Below are 18351 nucleotides of genomic sequence, written 5' to 3' on the forward strand. Positions count from 1 at the left end.
TTTTTTTTTAATGAGAGAAAGAAAGGGAGAGAGAGAGAAAGAGAAGATAAAGCAGTATTATAACTGAGTGATCATTCCCAAGAGAATGATAACGATTAACACGTTTTCATCGTGGGATCCGCGATATAACGTTAATTTCCAAAGAGAAAGAGAGATAAAGGTAATAGTCACATTTATGCCGGTATTCGTAATTAGCTCGCGTTTCTCTTATTCGAAACGCCGCGGTTCTCCTGTCATTTTCTCCCTCATAATTTCGCTCGCGTATTCGCCGACCTAATTCGCCCTCGGAATCTCCCCCTTCCCTCCCCAATTGCCATTGCGACACCGGAAGCGGTCGTCGTGGAAAAATCGCCCGAAAATGATGTGCATCCGCTGCGAAATGGAAGGACAGGCGTAAACCCGCCGATCGCGATTCAAAAATTTTCCGTCGATGATTCCAGGGGAGAGCTACTACGCCAGCGAAATGTCAATTTGTTGTTGACTGAGAAGGAAAATGTAATATTTGCGACTGTAATTGCGTAGTAAAATAATTACAGTCAGGAATATCATTTTTATAGTAATTATTAATATGTGGTGATATAACCATTTACTTATACACAAGAAAGTTTTACAGTCAAAATTACTATGTGCGAAGAAATTTCAAAGAATTGTACTGTGAGTAATGTAAATAATCCGTGATAATTTGACGAGAAAGTAAAAATTTCACAAGTCCTTCCTTGGTCTGCGCTTACTATTTACTATAACAATTTTTACTATAAAATTTTCTCCGTGTAGTAATTCTTATAATAATTATTTTGCAGTAATTTATAGTAATAGTTTTATAGTTTTTATAGTTACAACTTACTATATATTAAAATCTGCATTTTGATTACGGCAACCATATCCTAAATTGCATAGACCAATATTAAAACTTTAATATAGTTTAAACTGTAACTAACATTGTCAAACAACTGTTGTCAAATAAAAATGACTATAAATTATAAGTAATGTTACGGTCACTGCAACTATTTTTTTCTTCGGTGTATCCGGCAAACGGCAAAATGTACAGCATTATGGCACTACCTCAGGAGTAGCGCGAGCAAGGGGTTGAAAGATAGAGTGAGAGAGGGTGAGAGAGTGTGTGAAGGGGTGGGTATCCCGCTACCACCACCGTCCTACCGACCGACGACGCGGCACGGGTGGTATAAAGTGGTCGCGTGCTCCAAGCGCGGTCACTCTGTCGTGGAGACATCGAGGTGACGATATCAAGAGAGAGAAAAAGAAAGAGGGAGAGGGAGAGGAAAAGCCCTTCACTCACAAGTGTGATTCTTCTGGGACGAGGGCACGGGACCAGGCGATACATCAGGTTTTCACGAGGTATAAAGCTTTTTTGTTCCCGAATTTCCGCGCGACTCGTCGACCCGACCTTCCGTTTCTGTTCGCGGAGAAAAGCAATTGTACACTGATTATGTGGATAAATTTTGAATTACGTTGACGTAAATTAAATTAAAAAAGTCACGGCAAAAAAGCCATAAAAAAGAAATGAATTTCGAAGTTGCAATGTAGCGTCGCGTGTTGCTTCAACACTGATACAAAAATGTGTTGTACTTGTGACTATAATTTCATAGCAAAATAATTATAAACAGGAATATTATTGTATAACAATTATTATTACTATAATTTTAGTAATAATAACCAAATGCCACATTTTAAAGCTGTATAATTCATAGTATAAGTACATGGCTGTTTCTACTAATATGATTGTAGTAGTCAGTATAAAAATAATATTCCTGACTATAATTATTTTACTATGCCATTATAGTTGCAAATATCACATACTTTTTTATCGGCGAATAAAAAACTATTCCTTCCATGATACGATTAAAAAACTTGTATTAAATTTGACATATATTCTGCGTGTATTAAATGACTCGAACTCCATTATGTGTTAATTTAACATATAATGAATCTGTTAGAATGTAACAACTCCACGATCGTTCATTCATTCGTTATTTCTAATAAATGAGATCGAAAGATATTCTCAATCAATTATCCATTTATTCATTCATTCATTCAGCCTTTGAGAATACTATAAAGTCGCGACAGATGAGAAATGAAATAATAAAGGAGAAAATGGTAATATTGCCACCCATTTATATTTTATTTAATAACTTTGTTAATAATCTTTGCGTTGAAATTTTACGATTATATTCATCAAAGTGTTGCTCATTAGATTTTCAATTCGAAGTTATAAAATATTTATTATATTATATATTATTTATAATAATAAAATATAATAATACTACATAATGGGCCGAAGAGAAATAGGAAGGGTACGTAATATAGCCAGCACAAAAATAAATGTAAAAAAATGGGTTTTGTTTAAAAAAGTCACAGTATTTTGATAGAAACATGTATATTTATATAAAATAAGTTGTTATATCGAAACATGTGATTTTTATTCACATTTAATGGAAGTTAAATAAAAATAACCTTAAATCTAAAGAACCTTATTCATATAAAAAATTTAATAAAATTAACAGGCTTAAATTAACCTTTTAATCGATTTATCAAGGAATTTTATCGATATGGAGATCTCGAAAAAAAAGTGACCATATTACTAGCACACTTAGATGGCTATATTGACAACATCCTATATCATCGTTTCATTTTGTATAACTCAAAATATATACAGCCGAATAAAAAGTTAAATAATGAGAAAGTACTCAAGTGTACATACATTTGGGTGATAATGCGGATAAGTTTAAAAAGAACGAGGAAGTATGTGTAATTAAATGTTAAAAATTTTCGAAATACTTAAAAGTAAAAATGCCTTATAACAAATGTTGACTGTTGTGTTTTGTCATATTAGCATCATTATATAACAGTAGGCTACTAAACAAATTCTATCATAAATAATTACTAGAATTCATCAGCTAATAACGAAGATATAGGTAGCCATATTATTCGCACTGACCACATTACCTTGTCCTCTACACGGTTTCCCATTTCCTCAACCTTTGTGACTTTAAATAAGAAATCAAGGCACATTTATCAGTTTCTCTCTCTATTATAATTATTTTTTATCAGATACCGCCAACGTAACATTCAGAAATGAAAAAAAAAACAAAAAATTCTAAAACTTTCGTTTATTTTATGGTTTAAAAAATAATCTTACAATGTAATGATATAATTTCGGTTAAAAACGAACGAGAATAAAACGCAATAAAATTTAGAAAGTTTGAAAATTAACAGAAATTTTTTGTATGAGAACATTCATACGAAAAAATGCAGAGCTGAAAAAGTCGTCCAGATGTTTGAAAACTTTTATTGGACTATTTTGTGTAACGTCCTTGCTATATTGTTATTTTTAATCACTTGCATTTATCCTTATTTGTTTCTTTCTACCTTTAAAATTTTCCTTTAAACTTTTCGCCGGTCGAAAGAGTTCGACCTATAATGAATAGAGTTCTCGAATTCCCGTGCGACCTTTTGGCGTGACATTTCCTGTGCACTTCGCTTTCCTAAAGCGAGGGAATCTAATTATCTAAACAAAGTTATCTTTAAGAAAAAAAAAAAGAAAGGTAAAATAAAGACCCCCAAGTGTGCGTCTCGGAAAACAATCCAAAGGTGGTAATATCTTTAATTTTTCATTACCTGCGTACTTGACTTCTAACCCGAAGAAACCCAATTACCACGAACAAATGCAAATTAAATCAACTGTATACACTGTTTAACTAAATTGTATATAATTGCGGCGCCTCAACAGCAAGCAAATTTACAAATGTATAATATATATTTATGAGTCCAAGTGTGCGTTATTATCTGCAAATTAGGTAATTAAATTACACCTGTTGGGACAAAATTAATGAATAACAGCAATAGATAAATAACAATGCGAATGAATGAATAAAAAATATACATTTTTAAACCTTTCAGCCGGTCGCAGGAGGACGTCGCTCCTGCGACTAAGGTTCGTAGCCCGGCGAAGGAAAGATGTCGCATTAAAAAAGTTAAATAAAGAGAGAACGGTGTGACGGTTACTTTCTTTTCAATGATGAGGATGCGACGGGCGGTCCACGCTCGAGATGTAAACTTGCCGAATTTCCGCACGACTTTTCCCTCTCGCGACCTCTCGTTTGCAAGTCGCGATATAACTTGGCCATTCGCGGCATCAGACAAATTGATCTTCTTTCCGCGCGCGCGCTTTTCTTCTTACTTTCCTCAAATAACACGGTTACATCGGCGCCTTTCTTACACCGCGAGGTTTCCCTTTTTTTTCGCAACGTAAGAAGGAACCGCACAGGTACAACGAATGAAGCGGAAATGTGTCCGGCGATTTTTTGCTTCGTCGTCGATAAACTCGTAAACTCGTTAACATCGTTATTAATTTGCATCGTTTTGTCCCGAAAATGCTAAACCGATGACATTACGAAGCGAGCAGTGACAAGTAATAAAATAATAATAAATAAATGTAGAAATGGGGACGCACGTCCCGTGCTCGCGGCGACAGTAGAAGAGGTCCACTTATAGTCAGACGTAGCATTTGTGAAAAAAATTTGATCCTCAAGGTTACGATAATTTGTAATAATACATCGAACAAGGGAAAGTAGATTAATTTAACAACAGAATTAAATTAACTTTTCCGTATTGCAGCTATTAGGAAACCAATATACTTTTTCCTATATTATGTGATTTTTTTTTAAATATAAATTTATTTAAGAAACCTATTTAATTAACTAAAAAATAACTAAATAAAAAGGTATTTAATAATAACTAAATTTATGTAAATAAATAACTTCAAAATTTCGACATCTTAACAACTTTATATTTGCTAAAATAATTTCAAATAACTTTATTTATCACGTTACAAATGTTTTTCACAAAATAATCAAATGTAAGATTAAAAGAGGCGTTCTAGTAACTCGGCTAAATTCTTCCGATTAAAACTTTATAAAGTTTCGGCGTCTTAACGATTCTTTATACACGCGATAAAAATAACTCGCTCGAGTGTGAGATTCTATCTAATTTCTTTTTTTTTTAATTCCGCCCACATCCGATAAAAAGTTTCGGACGAAAAATTTTCGGAATCCTTCCGTAATCGAATCGCTGTGCCCCCGAGGGGGATCGTCGCGAACTTTAACTTTCAACACACTCCCCCACCTCACATTTCCGCTTTTTCTCTTTTCGCGTTGTCGCACTATGTCAATCGGCATCGTCGATATCTAAACGGCGGCCGATAAACGGCCGATATACGCGTCGGCGTTTCATCACGCGGCCGCCGATTATATCGCGATGACCTTTTCTAATTAATGAATTAAATTCGCGCTGCAAACCGCGCCGCGCTGTGCCGCTTTGTGATTCGCGTATATCCCTTTTCGCGGCGGCGGTACGATAGCCGCAACAATTGTCCGATACGCACAACGCGCGGGCAATAATGCGCTCACCGTTTGTCCCGCCAATTAGCGGATTGTGTAACGGACCACAGGCGGTGAGGCATTTCGCGGGCTTCGTTTTTCATTTAGCTCCCGGCCGCCTCCCCCTCCTCCCTCCGCCGTTTCATCCCCCCCGGTGTATTTATACCGCGCGCTTGTTACCCTTTTCGCCGACCTTTCGTTACGCGAGGACGAAAGAAACGAGCCGACACTCTCGGGTATGACTCCTACAATAGTAAATTTAAGTGTACACACACACACACACATTTAAATACAATTAGAATAAACCAAGTATTTATTCAATAAAATAATTTTTCTTAATTATCTTTTACATATTTCGATTAATAAAACTACTGAACTTAATAATTAATAGTTAAAACACTCGCTTTACAATGACTGAAAAGAGTTCTAGAAAAATCATTTCGAATCATTTATAATATTTATAATATTTTGGGGCCAAGCAATTTTTTACATTGCGCCATTATTTTCTGATGCCATTCGTTGTTATCGCTTGGAAAAATTCTTTTGCTAGAATAAATGATAATTCGAAGATCGAAGCTAAGGGCAATATTTGTTAATTGTTTTTTACATTAACTTAGACAATTTGAAAGAAATAACGTTTTCTTATCTAAAATAAAGCTGCATATAACACACATCTTAACAGGCTAGATAAAAATACAATAAGGGACGCATGTAGATAATTTTATATAAATATGAACATTGCATGCAACTTGTTAAGAATTAATATCTTTTTATTCTTAATATTATTAAGTATTATCTCCTTTGAGACGGAGTCTTACTGCGCCTGTATGTACACTTGTTCCAGAAATTTTCGCCGCGTTTAGGTTCATTTCTTTTTTGAGCCAAGAAAGATTCAATTAAAATACCATTTTCAGCGGTCGGTTTAAAACTTCTTTCAACTTGGTGAATCACTTAAGAACAAACGGCACGCGCCGCATTGTTTCCTCTTGCAAACGTATTTCAACATTCTTATGAATTCCTTGTTCTTTCTAATTTCTCAACGAGGAATTCGCGAATATTTATCTTCTTCCCTATCCCAGACGCAATAAACAGATGTCAAACAATAATAGGACGTGCGTCGTTTATTTGGAACTGGAACGACGTTGATTTAACGCGGAGCGATAAGAGATAAACTTCGTCGTGGTCCGTTTCGATAAGACGGAATTAAAAGGAATGTGACTGATTTTCTACTTGACGAACTTAATTTTCAAAACGTTTGTCGGCCCACTACCATCATTTACCGTTATCGGCAATCGAGATCGTTCACTACTTGACGTGGCATATGGAGCCAAAGCATAAAACGTGAAGCAACGTCCGCCGGTCGAACATTTTGTTGACGTCAAGGTTGCCAGGTCGGGGATTAACATCCCTTCTGTAATTTTTCTATTCGGTACAGGCGAAACAATCCTGGCCCGAATGATTTTTTTTTAACGATTATTTTCACGCTTATCTCTTCAGATGCAAATTTTCCTATCATTAATGGTTTTATAATAATTAATGGTTGATCGCTGAGACGATAAAGAGAAATGTAGTTTTAAGTATTAACAAGACGGTACGATATGGACTGAAATATATTTATCATATAGAATGATGGAATATATTTTTAGTGAGATCAAACAGAATTTGGTTTTATCGTGATTGGATACAATATTTTATAGCTATGCTTGATACACTTAACCGTAAGGCTTTGATAACATTTTCCAGTCGAATCAATAAAACTTTTAATTATATTTATTCAATGTTTTTCTCTTTGCCAAAAGTTATACCGACCTAACTAAATAAATTTAGTATCATTATGTCAAGAGTGTTCTGGCGTATTCAATAAGAAGAAATTTATAATGCTCAATCTTGTAGATTTTAATGCAATTTTTATTTATTTTTTCCCCCCATCAGACTTACTTAAATCTATCAGAGTTCCATTTATTTAACTAGATTTCTCTCCGGCTAACGATAATTGAAGGATTCGTGCAACGAAGTTGCAACAGTAGGTTAAAACGAAGAAAACAAACTCTAAAATTTAAATAATTAACTTTGCAGTCCTACAATTGACGATAGGTTTTTATTTTGACAAAGCATCCGATGTCATGCGATTGTCATAGCTTGGGACCATCGGGTAAAAACCACACTGACAGAAAAACAGTGTGCGATTGATTTGTGAGTGCTCCTCTGACCATCAAAATTCTCTGGTCGCTCAATCATTTCCGCGTTGATTTTCGTTTTTCAGATTTTGAAACGATGCTGTCCGCACGAGGCGCGATCACCATGGCGTTAATGCTCTTCGTCTTGGCCGAATACTCGGGAGCGATGCCGTCGATCGACAAAGACAAAGATCGGCTTTTGAAAAATATCAACGTAAGTGCAAACTACAAAGGGGAAGCTTATCCTCCAGCATGATATTTTTCTGAATAATCAAAAAATTTAGGGCTGCGTTCAGAAACGTCAACTGGAATGCCCTCAAGTATCATTTTATCCCTATTGTTCATCGAATGTTAAATAAAGATAAATATCCAAGTACTTAATAGAGTGGCTACATTTCAAAAATTCACTACTAGTACCAAAAGTCTGTAGTATACGTAACGTGAACTAAAGATTTTCAGTGCGCTGATAGAAAAATGTGATACTCGGAACTATAATTGCATTATGTATGAGTTGTATCAGCCAACATTACAAGAACCTAAATATATTTTAAACAAACTAGCATTTATTGACTAAGTATAAAAATATGATTGAGTCCAAAAGGGACTATAAATCATAATGATATTATGATTACTCATATACTAACAATTTATCACGGTTAATTCTAAGATAAAAGAATAAAATGTGTCAATGTATTATACATGTTATTTTTATTTAAAAAAATATGCACGATTTATTTCCAAATTTTATCAAAGTGTTACATTTTTTATATTAATTTTATGCATAACATTTGTGTTACTTTCTGACACATTTTATTCCTAAATTAACACAAGAATTTAAGTGGACATGTAATGTACGTGAAATTGCAAATTTACTCTCTAAAATGATTCAATATATACCGTCATAGTTTTGCCAAAATATACTACTTCGAAATAAATTGCGCCAACAGTCGTCAATATGTTATAAAAATCAGTTCCCCTGTTCTTGCGAACACATCTACATAATTGCAGATTATAATTTTTATGCATTCCATCGTATATAATTCCATAAAAGCTGTCCTATCGGCGTAACGAAGTAACGTCCATCGCTCCTCGCATCGACGTGCCGGCAATCGAACGCTATCCCGTTGGCGTTTACAACAACAACAAAAAAAAAAGAGAATTTCCCCGCAAAATTCTTCAGGAGACAAGGGCCACGTCGCGGTGGCAACGTTGTTAACATCAAAGTTAAAATTAACGAGGTATTCAACGTGATGACCCGTTTGTTAAAAAATGCGGGCGGAAGAGCGTCGCGTTGGCGCGACGCTCATCCTTCTCGCGCGACTTTGAGAAAATAAGGAGCGGCAGGGAAAAGGGAAGTGAAAAACCGTCCCGCACATTCTCGTAAGAGTCGCGTTCCCGTTTATTGCGCAATTCTCCTACGTTCCCTTCCTTTTCGTTAGTTTCACGTTCGAAATCTGAAAATCCCATTCCGCTCGCAATAAAAGTATTTCCGGTCACCGGCGATCACCGGAAGCCGTCGACCAGGATGAAATAAAACGAGAGGGCGAAGTAGAAGGAGCGGGAGAGGGGAAAAATCGCGAAAGAGCAGTCGTGAACTCGTGCGGCAAATCGGCCGCAATTCGTTATTCGATTTTTCCCGCCACAGCATCGCGCGTCTCGCATGTAAGCACATACCCCGTTTCAAAAACGTTATATGCAAGCGCCGAGGGCGGGAGAGGGAGAGGGGGGAGGCTTTATGAAAACGGCTTCGTGTTTTCTTTCGTGTTTCCCATCTGCAACAAGCGGAATAAACGGTTTGGAGAAATGGCGTTGCGCGTTGCGTAACTGCGCGTCGCGTCTCTGAATTGCAAATGAGATAGACGCCGCGCGCTGGGGGAAAGGGAAAAGTTGGGAGGGGGGGGGGGATAGGGACACGTGGGAAACGATGCCGACGGAGATGAGGAACGTTTGAGGGTTAAATCGAAGAAGAGACGGGGAAAGGGGAGGGAAGAGACAACGCTGCGCCCCCCCCCCCTCCCCGTCTTTCAGCAGGTGAGCGTTACGATGCGCTTATAGAAAGTAATAACTTCGAAATGTAATTTAGATTCCCATTTCGCTCTAGAAATGGAAAAAAATCATCTAAAGAAAAAGAGGAGAGAAAGAGACGCAGAAAAGGTCTTATCGATATACAATTGAAAATTATATCCCGGCACGGTTACTGCGTCCGCAGAAACGTCTTGCTGTACTACTTGTAGACTCGGGAGCGTTAAAAAAAGTTGTCTCGATAGACGGGAGAAACGGAATCGGGCATTAACATTAAGTTAAAACTTAATACGTTGTATTTAGCAATTATTGTTTTATGTGTTGTACAAACAAGAATTATATTGTTTAAAGAATTTGATTATCTTTAATTTCAACAAATCAATATGTCCTAATTTTAATATTATGTATAGTATCTAAAAATGCAATATGTGCATATTGTTTTGATAATAATATATGAAAAGATTTTAATTCTTAAAGATACATTAATTTCTATTTGCTACTTTTTTGTCTCGATACAATAAAAATTGTTATTGAATAAAAATATATTTTTCTTCAAAACTGGGAAAAGTTCTGCATGTAAGCAAGTTCCATGTGTTCCATGTGATTGACGCTGACGCAATCTTACTTCAATATTTTGAAAATAATAACATTCTGAAAACAAAAACACTTTTCTTTCTACGTGGGATGAAATGTGAGAAAATAAAAGTCAGAGAGTTGCCGGCGTAATTTGAGCTGCATTTTTTACTCTTTCGCGAGATTTTTGTCGCCGCGGCTGTGTCGTAAAGATAAATCAGGATCGCGGAAAAGTGTGGAGAAAAGTAATCGAGAAAGCGCGGAAGTGAGTTGGCGGCTTGTAAATCCGCGCCCCGCACAATTCGATAATCGATAAACCGTCGACAATCGGATTTTTGCGGTGCTCCGCGAGACCTGTACAAACGCAGAGTTTAATGCCCCGTTGCGTCGATTTATCTACAGCTACACATCCTAATTTGTCGCGAAAGGTCGATTTATAAGTCTTGGAAGACTTCGATTTAGGAAAAGGTCGCAATAGATAAACAAAGGGACAGAAATAAAGAGAGAAACGAAAAGAAATAAAACAGAAATTAAAGATAGAGAGGAAAATACAAAACAGAATTGGGTAGTTAAAAAACTAACAACTTTTAACTTTTAACTTAATTAATCTTGAATGAGTTTTTAATTATTCTTTTAGAATTTTTAACGTCAGTTATTTTTAGACACATAAATTTCATTTGATTTAAAATGAGATAAAACTTTACCTATGTGTAAAAAAAATTTGTAAAAAGTATATATACATATAAAAGATCCCGTGCATGTAAGAGACAATTATAAACTTAATTTATAAATAAAATATTGAATTTATTTGACGATCGATATTGTAATTGTTTTTTTTTTTCAGAGTAATCTAATTTTTTTGAAAATTACGACATTCCAGTTTAGTATAAATAATTCTCCTTTTTAAAATTAACTTTTAATTCAACTTGATCTTAACGCAACTTTTAACAAAATTAAATAAATTTTGTAAGTCATTAACATTAACGTAATTTACTCAGTTAAAAAAATATTAACTTACCCAACGCTGTTTTTACGCAATTGATACCAAGCTTGACGCTCGAAGTTAGAGAAATCGAATTTTTTTCCTGTTGGCGCCGGAGTGTAGTGCGATTACGTGATCGCTCGAAATCTAGCATCAAATGAAAAAGGTATATTTATATATTTACACTTTTATACACTCGTTTAATTTATTTTATCCTTATTTGTTTTCCCCTGTTACTTATTTCGCGAAAAAAAGCTCGATTTTCGTTATTAATTGGAAAATATGGAGACTATATACATACGTGATACACATATGCAACCACATAATCCAAAAGAAAAATGATTTTAAAAAATATTAATATAAAACAATTAATTCTTTTCTCAAAACGCTAAAAATACATAAGTATTTTTCTTGTAGTTTCGTTTCTTTTAAACAACGCACGAATGCGTCACGCTGCCGCAATTCCAACATTTTCGTTTGACATTTTCGCCGTAAAGTACGCCAAACATATTAACCAGGTGACATTGTGACATTTGAACCGAAGACCCCCGAGGAACGTGCGCAAACAGTTCAGCTCGGCGCAAGTTTTCTAATAAACGGAATTGCATGAAGCGTGACGATTACGCGAAGGGCATAAAAAGTAGACGTGGGAAAAGGAAGAAAAAAGCAATTCGAAAAGATTTCCCATACGAAATCCGTATCACGCGATATCATGCGAGTGTCGAGCTCGTCTGCTTCCGCGGCGTCTTTACAATTCACCATTAGGACTCGCATTCATCCCGCGGTTCTGCCTTATACCATATAGAAATGCACGCTTCTTCAGTATATCGGCTTTATTTCCGTGCCACGAGATGCGTTCAACTTCGAAGAGGTTGAATTTTCTGTTTCTCTCAAGCCGAAAGAATAGGAAGATCAATGACCGAGCAAATAGAGGTGAATCAGAAAAGAATCAAAGTATGCGGTTTCTCCAACAAGTAAAAACATTTTTTAAGAAAAAAAAACTGAAGGACTAAACGGAAATAAACAAAAGTAACGAAAAATAAATAGAAATGTAAAAGACGAATAATTGTTTTCGACTTAACGTATATTATTTTAAACGCTTTTCCTGCACGGAGAGAATTTTCTCTTAAAATTTACCCTCAAAATCTAGTAATGTGAGATAATGTGTGACCTCAAGAAATTTTATTATACTTTTTAGTAAAATTTACTATACTTGTAGTAAATTTTACTAAAGATATAGTGAGCTTTACTATACTTTTAGTAAATTTTACTAAAGGTATAGTGAGCTTTACTATACTTTTAGTAAATTTTACTAAAGGTATAGTGAGCTTTACTATACTTTTAGTAAATTGTACTAAAGGTATAGTGAGCTTTACTATACTTTTAGTAAATTTTACTAAAAAGTACAGTAAAATTTCTCGAGGTCCCAAATTATCCTACAATTACCAAATTACATAATTTAATAAAATTACTTTCAACCGACCGAATGAAACTGTCACCTACACAAATGAGACTCTTGCGGAAAACTTCACGCATCTAAATAAATATAAATCAAAGTGTTGAGACAATCTCAAGTGTGAATTCGAATTTTGGAACATTATTCCGAAGGAGCTGCCGCCCGCGTACCGATTTCCCCGCTCGACGGAATGAACCTCGTGCCGGAAAATCGCCCCCCCTGTCCCGGCGTTATCGCGTTAATTCTCAATCAACATCGCTCGATCAACCCGGCTCGGATTGGATTTAACTTATTATGCGCGGAGAGCGGAAACGCAATTGCACGCACGAAGCGCGACGGCGCGGTGGCCCGCCTTTCATCGCAGGAAAAGCGTTGAAATAAATGTCATTATACGGACCGTGTACAAACGGCTGCATAACCATTGACAATAAATACGACAATTGACACTTTACCCCCCTTTCCACCCCCTCAACCCTCCCCCCTTTTCCCCCGACGACACGATTTACGCCCCGACTTGCTATCGAAAAAGCGCGCTCTCGCTGTAATGCGCCGCGAGCGAGTGCTTCTCGCTTTTCATTTTATCGGGACATTAACGGGACATTAATCGTGTTTCCGCACGTATACGTACGTACGTATGTATGTATGTGCCGTACGTTCTTGCGTTGAAATTGACGTTAAAATTACGACGCATCGAACTGCGAACCGCGGCACGTGGCCCGGTCCGATTTGTCGTCAACCGTTTTAAAACTCGTTTGCAGAATTAAAACGGCACCGATGAATATTAGAGGAAAATCGGAGCATAATTGAAACCCTAAGCGTTAAACGAGTTTTCAATTATAATATTGTCGTATACACTAAAAAAAAAAAATCTTGATAAACCTGTGAAATGCATTTAGTAATGATATTGTTGAAATATTTGTTTGTTACAAACAAATGTAGTAATAATAACAAAACGTTTGGTAATAATTATAAACATTTCATTATAAGTACATTATTTTGTTATAATTACCTTGCGTTTAGTTGAAACTATTTCATTAAGGTTTTGGGTAATTTGGACCAAGGCTGGATTATTATAACCAAGTCTTTTTTTTCGGTATAATAAAAGCAAATAAATCAATTCTGTTTGCCTCTAGAACAGTGGTTCCCAACCTTTCTTTGACCAAGGACCACTAGAACGTTTTTGTTCGGTGCAGGGACCCCAAGGTTCAAAATAAACATTCCGAGAATTTGAAAATAAGTTTTAATCATAACTTTTAATTAACATTAAACTTAGAATAATAATTGAATATATTTTTATAATAGAGAACTTTTAATTGAAAATCATTGTGACTTTATTTTGTGGACCTTAATTTAGTTTTCGCGGACCACTGGTTGGGAACTCTTGCTTTAAAACTTTTTTTTTTTCAATAGCCACCCAGTAAACACCAACTAAAAGTTGTAATAAAAGTGTAAATATAAATATAAAACAGTTATTTCCTACTCAACATATGTTATAATTTTATGTAACTTGCAGTTAATATTTGCTGAGTAAGAGAAACACAAGTTTTATGGTGAAAACATATTTTAAAGTTTTAAACGAACAAAATTACCGATAAAGTTTTATGTGTTGTTTTATGTGCACTAAAAAAAAATGTTGTTTTAAGAAAATTTTCCAACTTAATTAAAATTTCGTCAACTCGACATTTAACATAAACGCACAAATTTCAATTCAAGTATTTACATAGTTAATTGAAATATATAAATACTTAAATAGACAAAATTTATTTCAATTGGAAAATTTAGTCAAATTAACATTTTTTTCTCAGTGTGGAATTACAATTATTTCTCTTCTAAACGTATTTATTATTCTAATGACGCACTCAAGAAAATGATCTTGCAACTTCAACAAAAATTATATGTGTATAAATATTAGCTGAGGTAAATAAATGATTAGCAAATACTGTGACAAGTATATGTATTGCACTTACAAGGAAAGTGTCACCGGCGTCCAACGCCAATTTGATTCTCCATGAAATATGTTGTTGAACACACAAATCAAAGAGACACGTATTTTTTTTTATGTGTGAAATTTCATGTTTAGAGGGTAAAACGCATCTTCGAAAAAAAACGATTTCTCTCTTTCGGAGCGAATATCGTCGGAAGTATAAGAGATAGAAAACAATTTCTTAAATAAAAGTTTGTACAATTTCAAGAGTACTTCGAAGTTGTAAAGGAAAAAAATTTCAATTTTCTTGTTTAACAAAATATCCCCACTTTCAAAGGGGTGTTTCTCTGAATATGAAATTTCGCACATAAAAAAAAACGTGTCTCTTTGATTTTTGTGTTTAACAACATATTTCATAAAAAATCAAACTGACGCCCGTGATACTTTTCTTGTTAGTCAATCTAACTGATACACTGAGAGAAAAGTGTCTAGTATTTACAACTATAATTGCATAGTAAAATAATTATAGTTGCAAATATCATTTTTAGAGTTATTATTGCTATAATGTTAGTGTAAATAACCGTATATGTATAATTGTGCCAAACATGGTAAAAATTTTACTATAAACTAAAACGTTTACTATAAATTATAATAATTTCTGCTATACATATTCTACTATACATAAATCACAATTATGGCACATGTAATCATACATATGGTTGTATGAACAAATCCTATAGCTGTTGTAACAATAATATAATGTTAAGTTAACTATAATTTATATTGTTAATTTAAATATAAAAATATTGTTACGGCCAAAAATAACTATAAATTATGGTAAATGCAACTATTTTCTTCTCTCAGTGTAGAAGCAGAATTTACAAAATTCTATATGTGACAACCAAAATTCCAACAGATACAAAAATGAACGATACATTTGTGACAAAAAAAATCTATCAGCAAACAATTTTTTGGGATGCGTTTTTCAAAAAAAATTTTTTTTTTTAGCAACTGATTTCAGACCTAAAACTTTTTGCCGTCGACTCGGCAGAAAAGGAAGAATTAAACCGTTTTTAATTTGCAATAATAGCGGGCACCGTGGCGCCAAAACGTTCCTTTAATTGTTCCAGCAGCTGGTGGACGACGACGGCAGCATGGAAACGGCCCTGATGAATTACCTGTTCACCAAGCAGATCGTGAAGCGCCTGCACAATCAGCTGGACGTCGGCGACGAGTTCGAGCGCAGGCGGCGCAAGTGGCAGCTGTGCTCCGTCAACGCGATAGCCTGCTTCGGTAAATAGGCGCGCGGCGGGACGGGGGAGAAACCGGGCAAGAGAGGCGCAAAAGAAGAACGTCGTTACGCGAGCGTCACCCCGTCGCCGCCGGAAGGTTCAGGAACCCCCTCCCCCCCCCCTCATTTCCCCACCCGTTAAGAAAAATAAAAACCCACCCCCCCATTATCCCAAATTAGATTACGATGCGATTCGACGCATTGACAACTATCAATTATTAAGAGTATTAATGGTAGTTATGATTATTAATATGACGATGTTAATCCATCCCCGTTCCCGTAATCCATTTGACGAAGGGTGCGATTCAACGTGTGAGATAACCGACCGCGAGGTGCGTTTAGGGGAAGATATCCGGCTTTGAGAAAACGCAATAAAAAAATTTGATTAATTTTAACAACCCAGTCTACCGTATCTTGCGCGCGATTCGCCAGATTATTAAATTCGCCAGAAATCGACTCTCTTTCTCTTTCTCTCTCTCTCTCTTTCTCTCTCTCTCTCTCTCTCTCTCTCTCTCTCTCTCTCTCTCTCGCTTCCCGCTATACCTAGATGTAATGAAACGTATAACGTTTGTTAATCTAAAGAATAAACGAGGCCGAGAAAATGAGCGACGTAAATGAAAGGCACGACGTGGCAAGGGTGTAAAAAAAAAAAGAGAGAGAAAAGAAAAGAAACGCCGACGTTAGCGAGCGAGTAATTTTTCTTCGCTAAAACGAGGCGAGGCGCGTGTATAGTAAATATCGCGGAAATGAATCGACCGAGAAAATAAGCGACAAGGCGTAAAAGAAAAAAAAGAGAGAGAGAAAGAGAGAGAGAGAGAGAAAAGGACTCCGACGTCGGCGCGCGAGGGATCTCCTTGTTAAAACGCGAGGCGACGCAAGTTCGAGAGAATTGTTCGAGATTCTCATCGATCTATTCGCAATCCTTTGTCACCGTTATCCAGCGGCGTGTTCCCGAACCTTCCGGCGCGCAGAGAACGAAGAAAAAGGAGGACAAAATCCTTCCTCTTAATTCCCTCGCAACATTTGTCCTTTAGAGCTTTCAGGATTCAAATAGCTGCGCGAGAATCACCTCCGTTGGTCCTCCCCTTTAATTTCTTTTCGAAACGCTCCCCTTCCCATCCATCCCTTCCTTTCGATCTCTCACGCGAGAAGGGAAACAGCGAAGAGGATAAACGTCCCAGTTGTAATACGTAGAAGCGGCCGGTCACGTAATCAGTCTTTCCTGATTGGCTGCACATAATGTGTAGCAATTTGGGGCTCGCCACGCCAATACGAAATAGAGCGCCGACTAGCAGAGAGCCTTCAGCTACGTGATCTATCTTGCATTGGCATCGCAATGGCCAAATCGTACACATTATGTCGTTCAATCGGGAAACACCGGTCACGTGTCCACGGTTGTCGCTTCTCTCTATGAGTACCTAGCTGGACGTGTACCATATATCCCGGGCACTTGTACGAGAGCTTGTTATTATTAATCTGAAAGTTCAGTTTTTCATTTCAATATTTAAAAAATGTAATTGTACTCTGAAATATTTGAAAAGTACAATTTAATTTTTACATCACGATAAAAAACCATTCAAGATTCATAATATAATAATAGATCTTCGTGCTCCCGACACTTACACCAAAACTTATTGTCAATCTCAAATGTTTCCCCGTTTCCCTGAATTTTAATATTGAAATTCACTTATAATCTTAAATATTCAATATCTAATACGATTACAATTGAATTCTCGTTTTACGAATAAAAAGAAGCCTTCAAGATTGATGATAACGAGCTCTCGTGTAAGTGTCCGGATACGCAGGTACACCGGAATGTTTATCTTAACAAGCGCGCAAAGCGAGGGAAAAGGACAGGAGGAAAGTTATCACTGAAAAAATTGTCTTCTAGGAACCAGGGAGATACTCCAAAGATAAAAGAAAAATTCTAAAGTTAAAGTTAAAATCATAATAAAATTAAGTAGCTATTCTCGTTTAGACTTTTTCCTTTTATTTCTGGAATATCCTCTTGGCTCTTAGAATACAATTTTTCTTTCGGTGTACTTAATCCGAGGCGCGGCGAATCACGAACGATGAGAGTTAACAACGGGAAGTGCGGAGTTAAGAACGCGGAGGGACAATCGCGGAGGTACCGATCGCAGGATACATATCAGAGGACGATCACCGGACGACCACGTGCCAAGTCTGATTCTTCCTTTCGTGCTGTAAACCTTCCGGCCAACCGACTGTATAAACGTTGCTCGCCAGCATTTATATGTTACATATAAATTAATGCGTAATCTCATTTGTCTGTTATCAGTGTGTCTCGCCTGTACACATCGTTCTATGAATGATTAAACTGTTGTAATTGGTCCCCACGATGTCGCACGGCACGTATATATATCTATATATATTTCTCATCCCTATCCCGTTTACATCGCGAAAACGCTCTCGGCCCGTCACAACGTCACGACGCCGTGAATTTAATTCACCGCGACGTTGCTTGCTTGCGATCTCCCCACCGCGGATTTAATCGAGTCGAGATGCCACT

At 36.2% G+C, this 18351-nt stretch overlaps 1 protein-coding gene across 2 annotated transcripts; it reads left to right on the forward strand.

Moving 5' to 3' along the window:
* The first annotated feature begins 1182 nt into the window (after window positions 1-1182).
* On the forward strand, window positions 1183-18178 carry LOC114255333 (allatostatin C). 2 transcript variants are annotated; one of them, XM_036286883.1, is made up of 3 exons: window positions 1183-1356; window positions 7660-7787; window positions 15661-18178. In XM_036286883.1, the coding sequence occupies exons 2-3, from the start codon at window positions 7671-7673 to the stop codon at window positions 15829-15831; spliced, it is 288 nt and encodes a 95-aa protein (XP_036142776.1). In that variant the 5' UTR covers window positions 1183-1356; window positions 7660-7670; the 3' UTR covers window positions 15832-18178. The 2 variants fall into 2 exon arrangements, with proteins under 2 accessions (XP_036142776.1, XP_036142777.1); XM_036286884.1 differs by having other exon boundaries at window positions 1192-1356; window positions 15664-18178.
* Window positions 18179-18351: the final 173 nt, after the last annotated feature.

The sequence above is a fragment of the Monomorium pharaonis genome, chromosome 5, assembly GCF_013373865.1.
Source record: "Monomorium pharaonis isolate MP-MQ-018 chromosome 5, ASM1337386v2, whole genome shotgun sequence".
Lineage (NCBI taxonomy): Eukaryota > Metazoa > Arthropoda > Insecta > Hymenoptera > Formicidae > Monomorium > Monomorium pharaonis.